Raw genomic sequence first — 14,747 nt, 5'->3', positions numbered from 1 at the left:
GATAGAGGAATAGAAAGGATGGATAGATAGAGGAATAGAAAGGATGGATAGATAGATGAAGAGAAAGGATGGGTAGATAGATGAAGAGAAAGGATGGGTAGATAGATAAATAAATAGAAAGGATAGATAGGTTTTCTGCCCTAATCTTAACCACTTCAGCTACAAAAGATTTTACCCCCTTCATGACCAGGCCATTTTGCTCTTTAGCACTGCGCTACTTTACTTGGTAAATGTGCGGTTATGCAGCGCTGTACCAAAATGAAATTTATATACATTTTTTACATACAAATATAACTTTATTTTGGTGGTATTTGATCACCACTGGGTTTTATTTTTTGCGATAAAAACAAAAAAAGAGAACATTCTGAAAAAAAAAACACAATATTTTTATACAATCTGCTATAAAACATATGCAATAACATTTCTTCATAAATGTTGCCCAAAATGTATCCTGCTACATATCTTTGGTAAAAAAAAAAAAAATCTGAATAAGTATATATTGCTTGGTTTGCGAGAATTTTAGGGTGTCTACAAACTATGGGTTATATAATAATTTATTTTTTATACTAGTAATGGCAGTGATCGGCGACTTATACTGGGACTGCGATAGTGCGGTGACCAATCTGACACTAACTGACTTACTGCCACTGACATCACCAGTGACACTAATACAGTGATCAGTGATAATTCTATACATTGCCAATGGCCGGTAAGGGGTCAACATCTAGGGCAATCAAGGTGTTAAATGTGTGCCTAACTATGTGTGATGTGTGCTACTTTTACTAACATCTCTCTTCATTTCTTATCCTTTGCAGGGATAAGAAACAGAGAGATTGTTCCCTCTGTACAGAGCCCTGTGTTGATTGTCAACATGGGGCTCTGGGCTGTGATTGGACACATTATTCATGGCCAGGACTTGCTGACAGACTTCCGCTGTGTATTTGAAGAGTTAGATCACTTCTAATGATATTTGCTCACAGGGCTTTTTTCTCAGAGAATAGGTGCAGGAACTCAACCATGGCCGCCACACTCACATACCTGCCAAATGGCATCAAATAGTAGCTCTTCTCTCTGCATACAACCCCTCCCTCCACTGCCCTCATCTTCTCCCCCCTCCTTAAAAGCTCCATCATCTGTCATATTTCTTACCTTTGTTGCAATATTAAGCTGAAGCACCTATCCGGCTGTAGTACCTCCCAGCATACTATACTATAATACAGTCACTTGCAAGGGATATGATGCAGTAGGAGCATCAACAACTGGTCACCAGGGAAAAAATGGAGACCACAGAGGGTGCAGCCTACCACACACCCTCTCCTGCCCATGACTGCACTGAACCATGGGCACATGTTCTGTATCTCCCTTGTCCCTGTCTGGCACTTAGTAGGACCTGACCTGTGGGAGCTACCGGGAGATGAGCTATCACTTGTAAACGCAGAAGGTGGACTTCAGTGCTACCAAGTGATAGTGGGGAGCAGGAAACAGAAGACCTGAGCCAGAGGTGGTGGAACTGAGTTCCCCCTAGTTCCTGCTAAAAAAAGCCATGTTTGCACACACAAAAAAATATCCCTAGGGACATTTATTGATTTATTTTTGTCACCTGTGTTTAGGGAGATTTCCCTTCACTTGCTGTCACATTACCAAAACAAAAAGAGGAAATGCCTCCAAAGGAAGGAATCCCTGCAATGGTACCAGAATTAGTGGAAGAGCTCCCCTCTATTCCTGTTCAGGTGACAACTCTAAATTCATTGCTTGTAACATGATCTTTGAATGGAGGAGAGTTTCATCAGACACGGGATTCTCTCCTCCATTCACAGATCATGTTACCAGCAGTGTAATCCATGAAAGAACTTTTCTCAGTGGAGGAGGAGAAGGGAGGGGCCATGTCCCTGTCGGACCCTCTGTACTGCTGTTCTGCCTGAAGACCCAAAGCTGTTAGCCATTGAAGAGCTGGAAGTTCAGAGAGAGGAACTAATAATTGCTAAGCTGCAATATATTACATTTTTGGTTTGGGGTTTCACACCACTTTCGTTACAAGTAAGCAGGGCTTTTTTTCTCAGAGAATAGGTGCAGGAATTCAACCATGCCCGCTACACTCACATACCTGACAAATGGCAACAAATAGTAGCTCTTCCCTCTGCATACAACCCCTCCCTCCACTGCTCTCATTTTCTCCCCCCTCCTTAAAAGCTCCACCATCTGTCATATTTCTTACCTTTGTTGCAATATTAAGCTGAAACACCTATCCGGCTGTAGTACCTCCCAGCATACTATACTATACTACAGTCACTTTCAAGGGAGATCATGCAGTAGGAGCATCAACAACTGGTCAACAGGGAAAAAATGGAGACCACAGAGGGTGCAGCCTACCACACACCCTCTCCTGCCCATGACTGCACTGAACCCTGGGCACCTGTTCTGTATCTACCTTGTCCCTGTCCAGCACTCAGTGGGATATGACCTGTGGGAGCTACTGGGAGATGAGCTATCACTTGTAAACGCAGAAGCTGGACTTCAGTGTTACCAAGTGATAATGGTGAGCAGAAGACCTGAGCCAGAGGTGGTGGAACTGAGTTCCCCCTAGTTCCTGCTGAAAAAAAAGCCCTGCAAGTAAGTGATGTGACTAAAGAAGTAGGGAGTTGTTTGTAGCTAAACTGCAAATTTAAATAGATATTAATTCCCAAACCAAAAATGTAATATATTGCAGCTTACCAGTCATAAAAGAGGAACAACAGTCTGCTCACATAATTTGTAATAAAAACATATTTGCCATTCTGAAGCTTCCCTCCAACCCCTTTGCGTAAATTATTTTATATATACTGTGATTCTGTATTTGCCAAATATGCTGCAGAAATCTCCCTCCACTGAGTCTGGCAGCAACCATTTTAATTGTGGGCAGCTGAAGCTGCTTCCTGGATTTACACAGAGGCACACCTCCAGCTCTGCAGCTCTCATTGGCCCTCGTATGACTCATCCCCCTCCCTTCCTGGCAAACTCTGTCATAAGCCTAGACTTTTTACCAGACAATAAACAGGAAGTGGGCTGTATAAGGTATTTACTGGCACAAAAAAAATGTTTACTATCCAAAGTTAAATCAACAAGGGCAGAAGATTTAATAGATGGAAAGGTGAAAAAATGACTGAAGGTCTCTTTAAGCTGGATATACACTTTCTGAGAATGTTTTTCTTTAGATTGACCAAAACCATATAATATGGAGGTCAGACCTAAACACTTTCAATTTGTATGCAGTCAGGCAGGCCCTTGTACTACATGGTTTTGGTACATCTAAAGGAAATCAAACAATAAAAGTTGTATAGTGTGTATCCAGCTTTAGATGTGATGGCTGCATTAGATTTTTAGGCTTTTGTTCCCCTCTGTTCTCACATGTTGATCTGACCAGTGACACACCTCCTGTATTAGACTGTCCCCACTCTGAATGAAGGAGCACAGGAGGCACAGCAGCATTGTCAATCTGGAGGGAGGAGAGTGTTAGATGTACTAGCAGATTTAAACACACAGATTGAAGCCGATCTCCAGCTAACCTGTTATAATCAGTTACAGCAAACCGTTTTGTTCCTTTTGGGATGACGGATTTTCATAAATAAAAGCTGACTACTGTAAGCACCCCTGTCTGTGTTAAATGATTTTTTTTTCTTCTCAGCCCTCTAACCGTTACATCTGCAGGCCAGCTTATTTATTTATTTTTTTTTAAAAGAACAACAGACTTACTGACAGGATCACCCGATATAAATAAAGAAAATAAAACTTAAAAATAAAACTAATGTAGCCATCACATCTAAGAATTGGCGAGCTGCAAAATAATAAATGTTTGCTTTTGGGCTTAATACTGCTTTAATGGTCAGGGGAAGCTGTAGTGCAAAGGTTTTTTTTATTTTGCAAATGCCATTAAAAGGTAAACAAAGCCTTTTATATATTGCAACTTATCAGTGTTTAGATGTGCTGTCTGCGTTCGTTTTTTACCTGGTGATACTGCCACTGACACACCTCCTGTCCTTGGGTGACAACGTTCACTCACTATGTAGGAGCAGCGTTGTCACCCTCGTCTCCATTATATGGAGACATTGCGTAGTCAATAGACGAAAACTGGTAACTGAGTACATTACGAGGACACGGGGTAAGTTCTAGAGTTGCCACCTCATCCCTTTAAACCCGAACACATATTAATTACACAGGTTCTGAGGCTAATTTAATGCAGATAAGGCACCAAGTGAGTTTAAATTACCACCTTAATCAACCACAGAACCTGTGTAATTATTATGTGTTCGGGTTTCAAGGGATGAGGTGGCAACCATAGGGGTAACTGACTACAGTACTCAGTTAGTGTTTCCTGTATGTGTTGTAAATAAAGCTACACGAGAGGAAAAAAAAAAACCCGACCCACTAAATCAGGTGATTGTCACATGAGCAGGGGACCTTTGTTTGCAATTTAGACGCACGTGATAAGACGTAAACCCTTCTCTGCGCATGCGCGATGTAGACTCCTCCCATCCACCTCCTGCGCAAGCGTAGTGCGCAGCCGCAGTGAGAGGTGCGTCAGCAGACGGGAGAAGCAGCAGCAGTCGAGTGTGCCGGTGATCGGTGGGAGAGAGGGACATGGCGGATGGAGAGCGCTCCCCTCTCCTCTCGGATCTCGGTGATGGAGGCGGCATGGGGGCAGCAATGGGCCCCGGAGCCCTCTCACCAGGTGGCGGTCTTCCCTCTGCTCCTCCGTACGGTGGTCCCGGACCCACCCCCAGCAACAAGCCGCAAGGTAAGACCCCGCCTAAATCATTTGTTTATTGGCGAGCTCTGGCTGCCACGCCCACATCACTCGTAGTCGGTGTGCGCTGCTGATCAGCTGAAGCCCACACACGATGGGCGGGGCCCTGTGAGTAGCAGAGGTGATTGGCTAATGGGGGCAAGTGGGGAGAAGGTGAAGGGGTCTGAATTCCTATCAAACTAGGGGCGTGGTCTGATTGTGGGATGATATGTAATGGTCAGTGAGCAGCATGGGGTGCATTCAGTTGTATTAGTGGTCATCAGGGGCCCACACAAGCTGGATTATAAAGTGTACCTCAATGGGGCCCTGAGAAAGAGCTGACAGAGGGTCACAGCCTAATAAAATACAGGGGCCAATGTGTTTTTTATTTTTATTAAAAGTTGCAACTGGATTGCGCTTTTTTTAATGTTTGTCAAGGCAAAAAAACAAAACTTTTTTTTTTTGCATTAAAGTGAAAAAAAATATATATATATATAATGTGTATGTATTTTTTTTTTTTTTTTTTTATTAACAAAGTGGTTATACTTACCTGCCCTGCGCAATTATATTGCATAGAGTGGCCCTAAACCTCCTCTTCTGGAGTCAATCGGCTGTCTGCTCCCCCTTCCTGCGGGTACCCCTATAGCAAGCAGTGTGCTGAGGGGGGCACCTGTTCTGGAGCCGGGCTGTGTGTGTCTATAGAAATGCATGACTCAGCCCCCGCCCCCTCCTATTTGGGTTTGACTGACAGCAGCGGACGCCAATGGCTTCCGCTGCTGTCTGTGTCCCCTGTGAGACCAGGAAGAGGGAGGGAGCAGCTGGGGCCTCACCTAAAAACTCCTTCCCGCAGCTCCTCAGGACCGGCACGTTGTTAGCGCCGGTCCTGGGCAGCTGCAGGCAGGAGTTTTTAGGTGAGGCTTCGGCCTAGTCCGCAGCATCTGGCCTCACGGACTAGGCCGAAGCCGCGGCCTCGCCTAGAAACTCCCGCCCGCAGCTCCTCAGGACCGCCACGATGTCAATTCAATGCCGATCCTAGTGAGAAAAAAAAAAAAAACTAAAAAAATCGATTTGCTGAAATTTTGAACCGATTTGACCTCTCAGCTCGATTCAAGATTCAAATCGATTTTTTTTTTTTCCCCCAGCCCTAGGGTGAAGATGGTAGCCCTGTCAGCGCACCACTTGAGGGCTTCGTTCTAAGTTAAGTCTTTCATAATGTACTAGTATGTGATCCATACTAACAGATGATGTTATTGCCTTGCAGGGTTTTAGCCATTTATTTTTTTAAATGGCATGGTTTTACTACCGCTTTTGGTTTTGGCATTTTAATATTTTTTTTGGGGGGGGGGGGAGCGGGTTCCTGGTTATGACAGGTACCTGATCCTACTTTCTGTATTTTGGCACTTCTCAAACAAACAAAACTCTTTTATTGGTATATTTAAAACCCTAAGTCCCGGTTCACACAGGGGCAACTTGTCAGGTGACTTAGCCGTCTGACAAGTCACATTCCGTTCTGTACTACGGAACCGTTCTAATAGGAGCGACGTGAATCTCTCCGACTTAGAAAAAGGTTCCTGTAGTATTTTTGGGGCGACTTGCATTGACTTTCTATACAGAAGTTGTTTTGCAAGTCGCCGCTGAAGTTGTGTGCAGGTCGCCTCAGTGAGTCGGCCTGCAAGTCGTGTTGCCCCTGTGTGAACCGGCAGTAAAAGGTAGCAAAAAAGAGACGTTCATTGTTATACTTTATATATCCTTTAATTTCTATTCATGAAAAACTGGTACTGTTTGGCACGTCTTTCAGGCTCTCACAAAGTGTAGAGGGGATACGGGTTTTCATGAAAACTGTCAACAAGTTAATATATTTTGATTCATATGGGTTACGACTCTTTCGCTATATCTGTTTAGGATTGCGCAATGCAGGTCTGTCTTGTGACTTTTATGGCCATATTCAATGATGGTGAGTGCTGTGGATTTATTGTATGTTAGGCAAAGTACTTGTGAGCCATGCATAATATCTCTCTCTCTCAATCTGTATAATATCACATATCTGTTAAACAGTCAGTATTTACTATTACAAAAGTCCTACCCTATATTTAGAATACTAGTCAACAGAGTTCAAGCAGATAAATGGTCCCTGTGTAGGCATTGTAGCGGACCAAATTTTGCCCTTTTTATATTGTTTTGCTCCTCTCTGCGCCCATTCTTAGGCGTGTCTATGTTCTTGCACCTAGCTTTCTGAAAAGCAGAGTGCCTTTTATCAGCACAGATAGCATTCTTGTGATCCTTTACTGCCCAAATCACTCTTGTAATACCTGGATTGCTAGTTAAAGTTTTTTTTTTTTATTTTGTAACTACTTGTTCTTCTTGCTAAATATTTGTTTTGATTGTGTTCTGAACTCTTTACTTATTTTTCCTTTCTTATCAGGATTTCCTGTGTTCCCAGCAGGTCATGCTTTACCTAGTGAGGACCCTCCACCTTATTCACCACTGACAAGTCCTGAAAGTGGCTCTGCTCCTATGATAACATGCAGGGTGTGCCAGTCACTCATAAATGTGGAGGGCAAAATGCATCAGCATGTAGTAAAATGTGGAGTCTGCAATGAGGCCACAGTAAGTAAGGCAGCGTGTCTGTAGGACAGAGGATCTGTTTTAGTTGTCTATTTAGATTGTGAGAAGCGTTGCTATTCCTGTATGTCTGCCTAATGAATATTCATTAATTCCTGCAGCCCATAAAGAATGCCCCCCAGGGGAAGAAGTATGTTCGTTGTCCCTGCAACTGTCTGCTGATTTGTAAAGTCACCTCCCAAAGGATAGCCTGCCCCAGGCCATACTGGTGAGAACAAACCACACGGGAAGGGCAAATAAATGCATGTTATTTACAGTGATCCCTTTCACACTATGGCCATGTTAGCGTTAAAGCGCCGTTCGTTTTGGCGGTGTTTTAGTGCTGTTTAAGCGGCGATTTTCGTCCGCTAGCGGGGTGCTTTTAACCCCAAAGAAAGGGTTGAAAACGCCTGTGTTGAGGCGCTTCTGAAGCACTTTTCAGGCGCTTTGGAATCGCCGCCCATTCATTTCAATGGGCAGGGCGTTTTTGGGAGCGCTCCATCCCAAGCGCACCGCCCCAGTGTGAAAAGTCACACTGAAATGAATGGGAGGCGGTTTTTAGGCGTTATTTGGAGGCTATTTCTAGTGCTAAAATGCCTGAAAACCACCTCAGTGTGAAAGGGGTCTAACTGTTGACTAAACTTGCTAGGACTAACTAAAAGTCAGGTGACAACGTTTCCTCTGTTATTAAGTGAAACTAATGCTGGCCATACACTATACAGAAAATCGGCCGAAAAATCGTTCGTATGGACACTTCGTTCGTTTTTCGGCAAGTTAGTGGGTACAAATCGATAATCGTTTGTGACGTTTTTGTGGAAAAAAAAACGAACGGCATGTTTGGAAAATTTCTGCCGAACGTACGATAAATTGCAAGGTTAATGTGTTTCCCGTCCGAACTGCCTGCACTAGGTATATGTAAAAAAACGAACACAAAATTATTTATTCATGTCCACTGAACAGATTATCGGTCATTATATGATGGCACGATCGTTTGCGGTCACGGTCGAACGTTCGTTTTTCGAAAATGGGTTCGGCCGATTTTCTGTATAGTGTATGGCCAGCATTAGGCTTGGTTCACACCTATGCAGTTTGCTTTTGGTCCATCTCTACATTGCTTTTTGTTGTGTGTTTTTGCACATGCATATTTGCATTCTTCACAAGTTTTTTGATCATTTTTCCAAATGCCTTTTGCATATGTCTGCATTTTATTTTCCTTTTTTTTTTTTTTTTTTATTTGCCCAATTTGTTGTTGGGTGGATTAAAAACGCAAATTGCAGCAAAAATGCACTACATGCTTTTCTGCAGCTTCTCCATTGACGTCTATTGAATTAAAAACAGACAATTTTTTGCAGAAACGCACAAGACCAGTCACCCTGCAGTCACCCTGCACGAGTGGAGAGGGCAGTGATCAGTCTTTATTAAAGGAAACTCTTGTACAGAAGCAAAGTCTCAAACTGGATTAGGCCTCTTGCACATGATACTGCTGTTTGAGCATCTACTTTTTCAGACTTTTTTTCATATGTATTTTCGCATATGCATTCTCGCAAATTCGTGCATGCGCGCAAAAACGTATTTTCGCATTTTTGTTCTGCACAATATGTAAATGAGCATGTACTCACGTATTTGCATGCATGAGGTGTAAATTACTGACCAAAAATGCAGCTTTTTCTATTTATTTTTACTGAAGAATGCTCTTGTTTATGTGCATAGGCACATTACAGTTAACGGGCTGTATTTTAGCTCAGTAAAAATACGATACAGCACTGCAAAACTTTAATTGACAATTGCGCGGTCGTGCAACACTGTACCCAAATAAATTTTGTCCTTTTTTCCCACAAATAGCGCTTTCTTTTTGTGGTATTTGATCACCTCTGCGGGTTCTTTTTTTTTTTTTTTTTCTCAAAAAAAAAGACCGTCAATTTTGAAAAAAAAAAAAAGGTATTTTTTGCTATAAAACATACCCAATAAAAATTTAGGCCAATATGTATTCTGCTACATATTTTTGGTAAAAAAACAAAACGAACCAATAAGCGTATATTGATTGGTTTGTGAAAAAGTTTTAGCGTCTACAAAATAGGATATAGATTTATGGCATTTTTAGTATTTTATTTTATTTTTTTTTTACTAGTAATGGCGGTGATTAGTGATTTTTTGTGGCAGACAGATCGGACACGTAGCTGACATTTTTGACGCTTTTTTTGGGAACCAGTGACATCATTACAGTGATCAGTGATAAAAAATATGCACTGGCATTGTACTAATGACACTGGCAGGGAAGGGGTTAACATCAGGGGCAATCAAGTGTGTTCCCTCAGTGTGTTTCTAACTGTGGGCTGCCTGGGACAACACACAGATCCAACTTCCTGCTTAGCAGGAAGACCAGATCCTGTGTCATCCCCTGTCAGAACGGAGATCTGCCTTGTTTACTTTGTCAGATTCCCGTTCTGTCTCTGCGGGGAATGATCGCGGGCGGACATTGGCCAATCAGCGCGCGCCCACAGAACCTTGTTCACGAACTGACGTACACCTATGGCGATTCACGCAGCTGAGGCAACTTGCCGCAGTATAACTGCGGCGGCTAGTCGGCAAGAGGTTAAGCAGCACACTTTCTATTCTAGGGTAACAATGCTCCCTCCCTGTATTGTATCTATGGAAGGAAGTGTTAGGACTGATTTTCTCTTGGCTTTCTCCCTCTTCGTTGGCTGAGATGCAGCATCTGGAGCCATTGGTTCATGCTGTTGTCAATCGCAGCTAGTGAGGATGGGGCAGGCCAAGCCACACTCTGTGTGTCTTATAGGAACACGGAGCGGGGCCTGGGAGCGAGCACGCACAAGTGCCCTCATAGCAAGTGGGAGGGGCCCAGAGCCCCCCCCGACAGGGGACCCGGGAAGAGGTAAATCGGGGCTGCTCTGTGCAAAACCATTGCACAGATCAGGCAGTTATAACATGTTTGTTATTTTTTAGTTAATTTTACAACCACTTTAACGCTTGGTGCACATTGCAGAGATTCCTGCAACCACCTGCAGTAAAAAACGTGCAGGCTACCATTCATTCTGAATGGCACCCCCCACGCATGTAAAAACGCAGCGCGTTTGCGGGTGTAGGAACCACAGGGAAATGGCATGGTCAAAATGACCATGCCATTTCCCTGCAGACTGCGTTTTGAAAAAGGTTCATGCACCTTTTTGTCTGCAGGCGTTGCAGCCCATTCACATAAATGGGCTGCTGTGCCCATGCAGAAGGGACCTGCGCACACGCGCTGTTACCGCACTGGTTGTTCCATTGTTCTTTGGTTGCTATATATCACTGGTTGTTAGTGGCAGTACATGCCATATTCTAAAAGATGCTGTGTGAAGGTAATATAGTATGTTTGTTACATTCTCTGAAGTGAGGATTATTAGATTGCACTGGAGATTGCAACCATCTTCCTTTTGCTATAGATTTAGTGAACATGTAACAGTGTATATGTAATAAACTCTGGCATGATTAATTTTGAATGAATAACTAATGTTTGTCTGATTTCACCAGTAAACGAATCATTAACCTTGGCCCAGTCCATGCTGGGCCCCTCAGCCCAGAGCCACAGCCTGTTGGAGTACGAGTCATTTGTGGACATTGCAAGAACAATTTTCTGGTATGCAAAATTGTGTAATGTTATGCCATTGAATTGGTGTGTTCCTTTGGAAATAATGATTTTTGAAACAAAATTCAAGTGTGGGGTCATTTATTGAATGTGGATTTTTGTGGATATGATGCGACTTGCTATTTCTGCAGTTTGAAATTGCCCGAATTGCATTTGGTTTTAGAAGGCTGCTGTCTATAGAGGTCTGTCTTGGCTTTAAGGCTACATTCACACTGGTGTTTAAATAATAAGTCCTCCTATGGGAGCATGTTACATGTTCCATCCGTTTTTTAAGGTGGAACATGTAACATGTTCCCACTCCCGCAGCCTCTCGCCTATCTCCCCCCCCCCCCCCCATATTGTGATAGTGGCCCGGGGACCTTCTCCCCACACCCACTGTCACAATTTGAAAGGTACAGCGCTGTGTGGGGCTCTGTCCACATGGCTGAATCATTCATTCGCAGAGATCCGTGAATGAATGAACTACAAGTGCTGACAGCCTTTTGCAGCTGACGACTTTTGTAGTTCTCAATGAACTACCAGGGCACTAGTGAACGCTCTGGGTAGTTCATTGAGTCTTCCTGTCATTGTGTAACTGCTTGCCCGCACAAACAGCTTACGTTGACAGTTTGCAGGAGCCTGATCTGCTGATCGTGGGTGCAATGCTTTACAGGCTCCTAAATATAAAAGAGTGTATTTATTATTTTTTTTTTTTTTTAGAAAGGTGAACTTCCCCTTTTAAGACTGGTGTGACTGTAATGGCAGGAATCTTTAGCTGCAGCTGTGAGAGGTTAGATTCAGCCCCCGTTTACTATAATAACAGGTCGCCAGCAGCCACAGCTACTACCACTTTGTGTTTGTCCAGCAGCGATCATTGTAGGCAATCACTTGTCTGTGCAGATAGCTATTGCCACCTAAAGATTCCTGCTGCCACAATTTGCACCGGCCTTAATTGCTGGTGTGAATGTAGCCTAAAGCCGCGTACACATGGGCAGACTTTTTGACCAGACTGGTCCGACAGACTTTTTAACAAACGGACTTGCCTACACACGATCACACCAAAGTCCGACGGATTCGTACGTGATGACGTACATCGGGCTAAAATAAGGAAGTTGATAGCCAATAGCTGCCATAGCATGGGTTTTTGTCCGTCGGACTAGGATACAGACCAGCGGATTTCTGGGTCCAGCGGAGTTATGATGTAAAGATTTGAAGCATGTTCCAAATCTAAAGTCCGTCAGACTTTCGACAGAAAAATTCCGCTGAAGGTCTGATGAAGGCCACACACGGTCGGATTGTTCGTCGGACCAGTCCGATAGAAAAGTCCGCTCGTGTGTACGCTGCATAAAGGGTACTGTGTAGGGCTGTAGTGTCATGTTTAGGTAATAACAAATTATCGGCACACAGTCACTTCCAATGACTCACTCCTGGATCTCCACAACAGTACAAATTAAGAGTGCGAAGCAGAATACTTGCAGCTACTATTTATATTTTACTTCTCTAGAACAGATCCTGTAATGGTGTTCTGTTTTCAAATTGGTATGTATACAACATATAAACTAGCATCTCTGGTTTCTGCATATGCTTTTTTTATTGCTAATCAAGAAACCTCTAATGCAGTGTTTCTTAGCTTTTCTCAGAAAGAAGTATCACTAGAAATCAAGTTTTATTGAACCCCTTTCCCCCCCCCAAGGGGACCTATTGCATGGAGCACTTGGTCTCATTATAGTCTCTTAGATTGTAAGCTCTAACAAGCTGGGCCCTCTGATTCCTACTGTATTAAGGTGTATTGTATCTTTACTGTCTACCCTCAAGTTGTAAAGCACTGCTGTAAACGGCCGCTGCTGTATAAATCCTGTATAATAATGAGCTGCGTGGTTGGACAGCTCACCTCCCTCTATACAACTTTCTAGTTTTGGGAGAACCTTTGCTAATGATTATACCTACAGCTTACAGTACATTAGTGTTATGGTCTCTGGAAAGACACTTCTGACAATTGTGGTCATTGGGAAGAATTCCCTTCTTCCATGGAACCCTGGTTGAGAAAAGCTGATCTAGTGTAATAAAAGCATTGCACTGCAGACATATTTCTAAGCATTTAGGGAATACAGTTGTTTCTCAAATAGGAAAAACTGGGAACATAATAATGTCCTATCGGGGTCAGGGGTTCTGCATCTCTGAACTCGTTCTGAATAGTCCTTATCAGGAGAAGGCAGCTGTGGGACCAAAATAATGACTTTGCCTTATGCCACCCCTACTAGGTGCTGCCTGAGTGCCTTGTGGTTTACATAGAATGGAGACAATTTATTCTAATGTATGCTGGTTTATGTGACCCCGATGGGTAATCGTGTGCTTTTACCAATGCTATAGTGTTTCTCTCGTGCGGTTTGCATCTGCCTTGAATTCTTGCTTTTGTCATTCTAAAAGGTTTTTTTTTTTTTTCCCCTCAGTGGACAGATTTTTCAGACCGGACGCTGGCACGCTGCCCGCACTGCCGGAAAGTGTAAGTGTCAGAGATGATAAGCTAGTTCAGGATGGGGGAAGAATGCTGGCAGTAGACTTAAGCCTCAATTTTACCATATCTATTTTTGTCTTCAGCTCCTCTATTGGACTGAGGTACCCACGAAGGAGATGTGTGTGCTGCTTCTTATTGGGATTCGTCTTTGCTGTGGCTGCCGCTGGACTTGTGGTAAATATCTAGAATGGGATACTTGGTTTCATTTTGTTTAATTTTTTAAATGTAATTTAAGACTGATGGCTCAATTAACAAAGCTAAAACACCAGGATAAAACTATTATTTTCGTAAGTGTCAGTTATTTTCAGTTGCATCCAATAAAATTGGAAAATTACAGTCGCATGACTGAAAATGACGTGCCTTAGGCTTGTGTAAAGCATGAATTTGGCTTTCTATCTGTTGCATAATATACAGTGGATATAAACAAGCATCACCCCTCTTTAAAATCACATTTTGTTGCTTTGCAGCCTGAAATGAAGACACACGGTTTTGTTTCATCCAGCTGTATTAGTGCAATTTATAACATCCAAGTGAAAAATAAAACACCAAGCCCAGGTTTTTAATATTTTTTTTTTATTCAAGAACCGAATTGCTGAGTTGGAAAAAGAATCACCCCCTTGTGTCAGTATTTTGTTGAACCACTTTTTGCTTTTAATTGCAGCCTTTAGTCTCTACTAACTATTCACATCTAGCCAATTCTTCTTTGCAGAACTGCTCAAGTTCAGTTAGATTTGATGGTGACTGGACTGCAGTCTTTAAGTCATTCCACACTTTCAATGGGGTTTAACCACTTGACAACTGGGCACTTAAACCCCCTTCCTAACCAGACCAATTTTCAGCGCTCTTATATTTTGAATGATAATTACTCAATCATGCAACACTACCCATATGAAATTTTTGTCCTTTTTTTTTCACACGAATAGAGCTTTCTTTTGGTGGTATTTAACCACTTGAGCCCCGGACCATTATGCTGCCTAAGGACCAGAGGTCTTTTTCCAATTTGGCACTGCGTCGCTTTAACTTTTAATTGCGCGATCATGCAATGCTGTACCCAAACGAAATTTGCGTCCTTTTCTTCCCACAAATAGAGCTTTCTTTTGATGGTATTTGATCACCTCTGCAGTTTTTATTTTTTGCGCTACAAACGGAAAAAGACCGAAAATTTTGAAAAAAAAATGATATTTTCTACTTTTTGTTATAAAAAAAATCCAATAAACTCAATTTTAGTCATACATTTAGGCCAAAATGTA

General features: G+C 42.7%; 1 protein-coding gene across 2 annotated transcripts in view; it reads left to right on the top strand.

Annotated features, from left to right (window-relative positions):
- Positions 1–4,492: 4,492 nt before the first annotated feature.
- PIP4P1 (phosphatidylinositol-4,5-bisphosphate 4-phosphatase 1) overlaps positions 4,493–14,747 on the top strand; it is a 31,071-nt gene continuing 20,816 nt past the window's right edge. Inside the window, exons 1-7 of one of the 2 annotated variants that reach the window (XM_073631408.1) lie at positions 4,493–4,771; positions 6,662–6,713; positions 7,182–7,366; positions 7,483–7,589; positions 10,889–10,994; positions 13,433–13,485; positions 13,581–13,671. In XM_073631408.1, coding sequence (XP_073487509.1) covers positions 4,622–4,771; positions 6,662–6,713; positions 7,182–7,366; positions 7,483–7,589; positions 10,889–10,994; positions 13,433–13,485; positions 13,581–13,671 — 744 coding nt within the window. In that variant the 5' untranslated portion in view covers positions 4,493–4,621. The remainder of the gene's footprint in view (positions 4,772–6,661; positions 6,714–7,181; positions 7,367–7,482; positions 7,590–10,888; positions 10,995–13,432; positions 13,486–13,580; positions 13,672–14,747) is intronic. The other variant, XM_073631418.1, reaches the window with a different exon arrangement.

This window comes from Aquarana catesbeiana, linkage group LG01 (assembly GCF_042186555.1).
Source record: "Aquarana catesbeiana isolate 2022-GZ linkage group LG01, ASM4218655v1, whole genome shotgun sequence".
NCBI classification, from domain to species: Eukaryota; Metazoa; Chordata; class Amphibia; order Anura; family Ranidae; genus Aquarana; species Aquarana catesbeiana.
The sequence above is the reverse complement of the archived record's forward strand: the minus strand, read 5'-3'. Positions and strand labels throughout refer to the sequence as shown.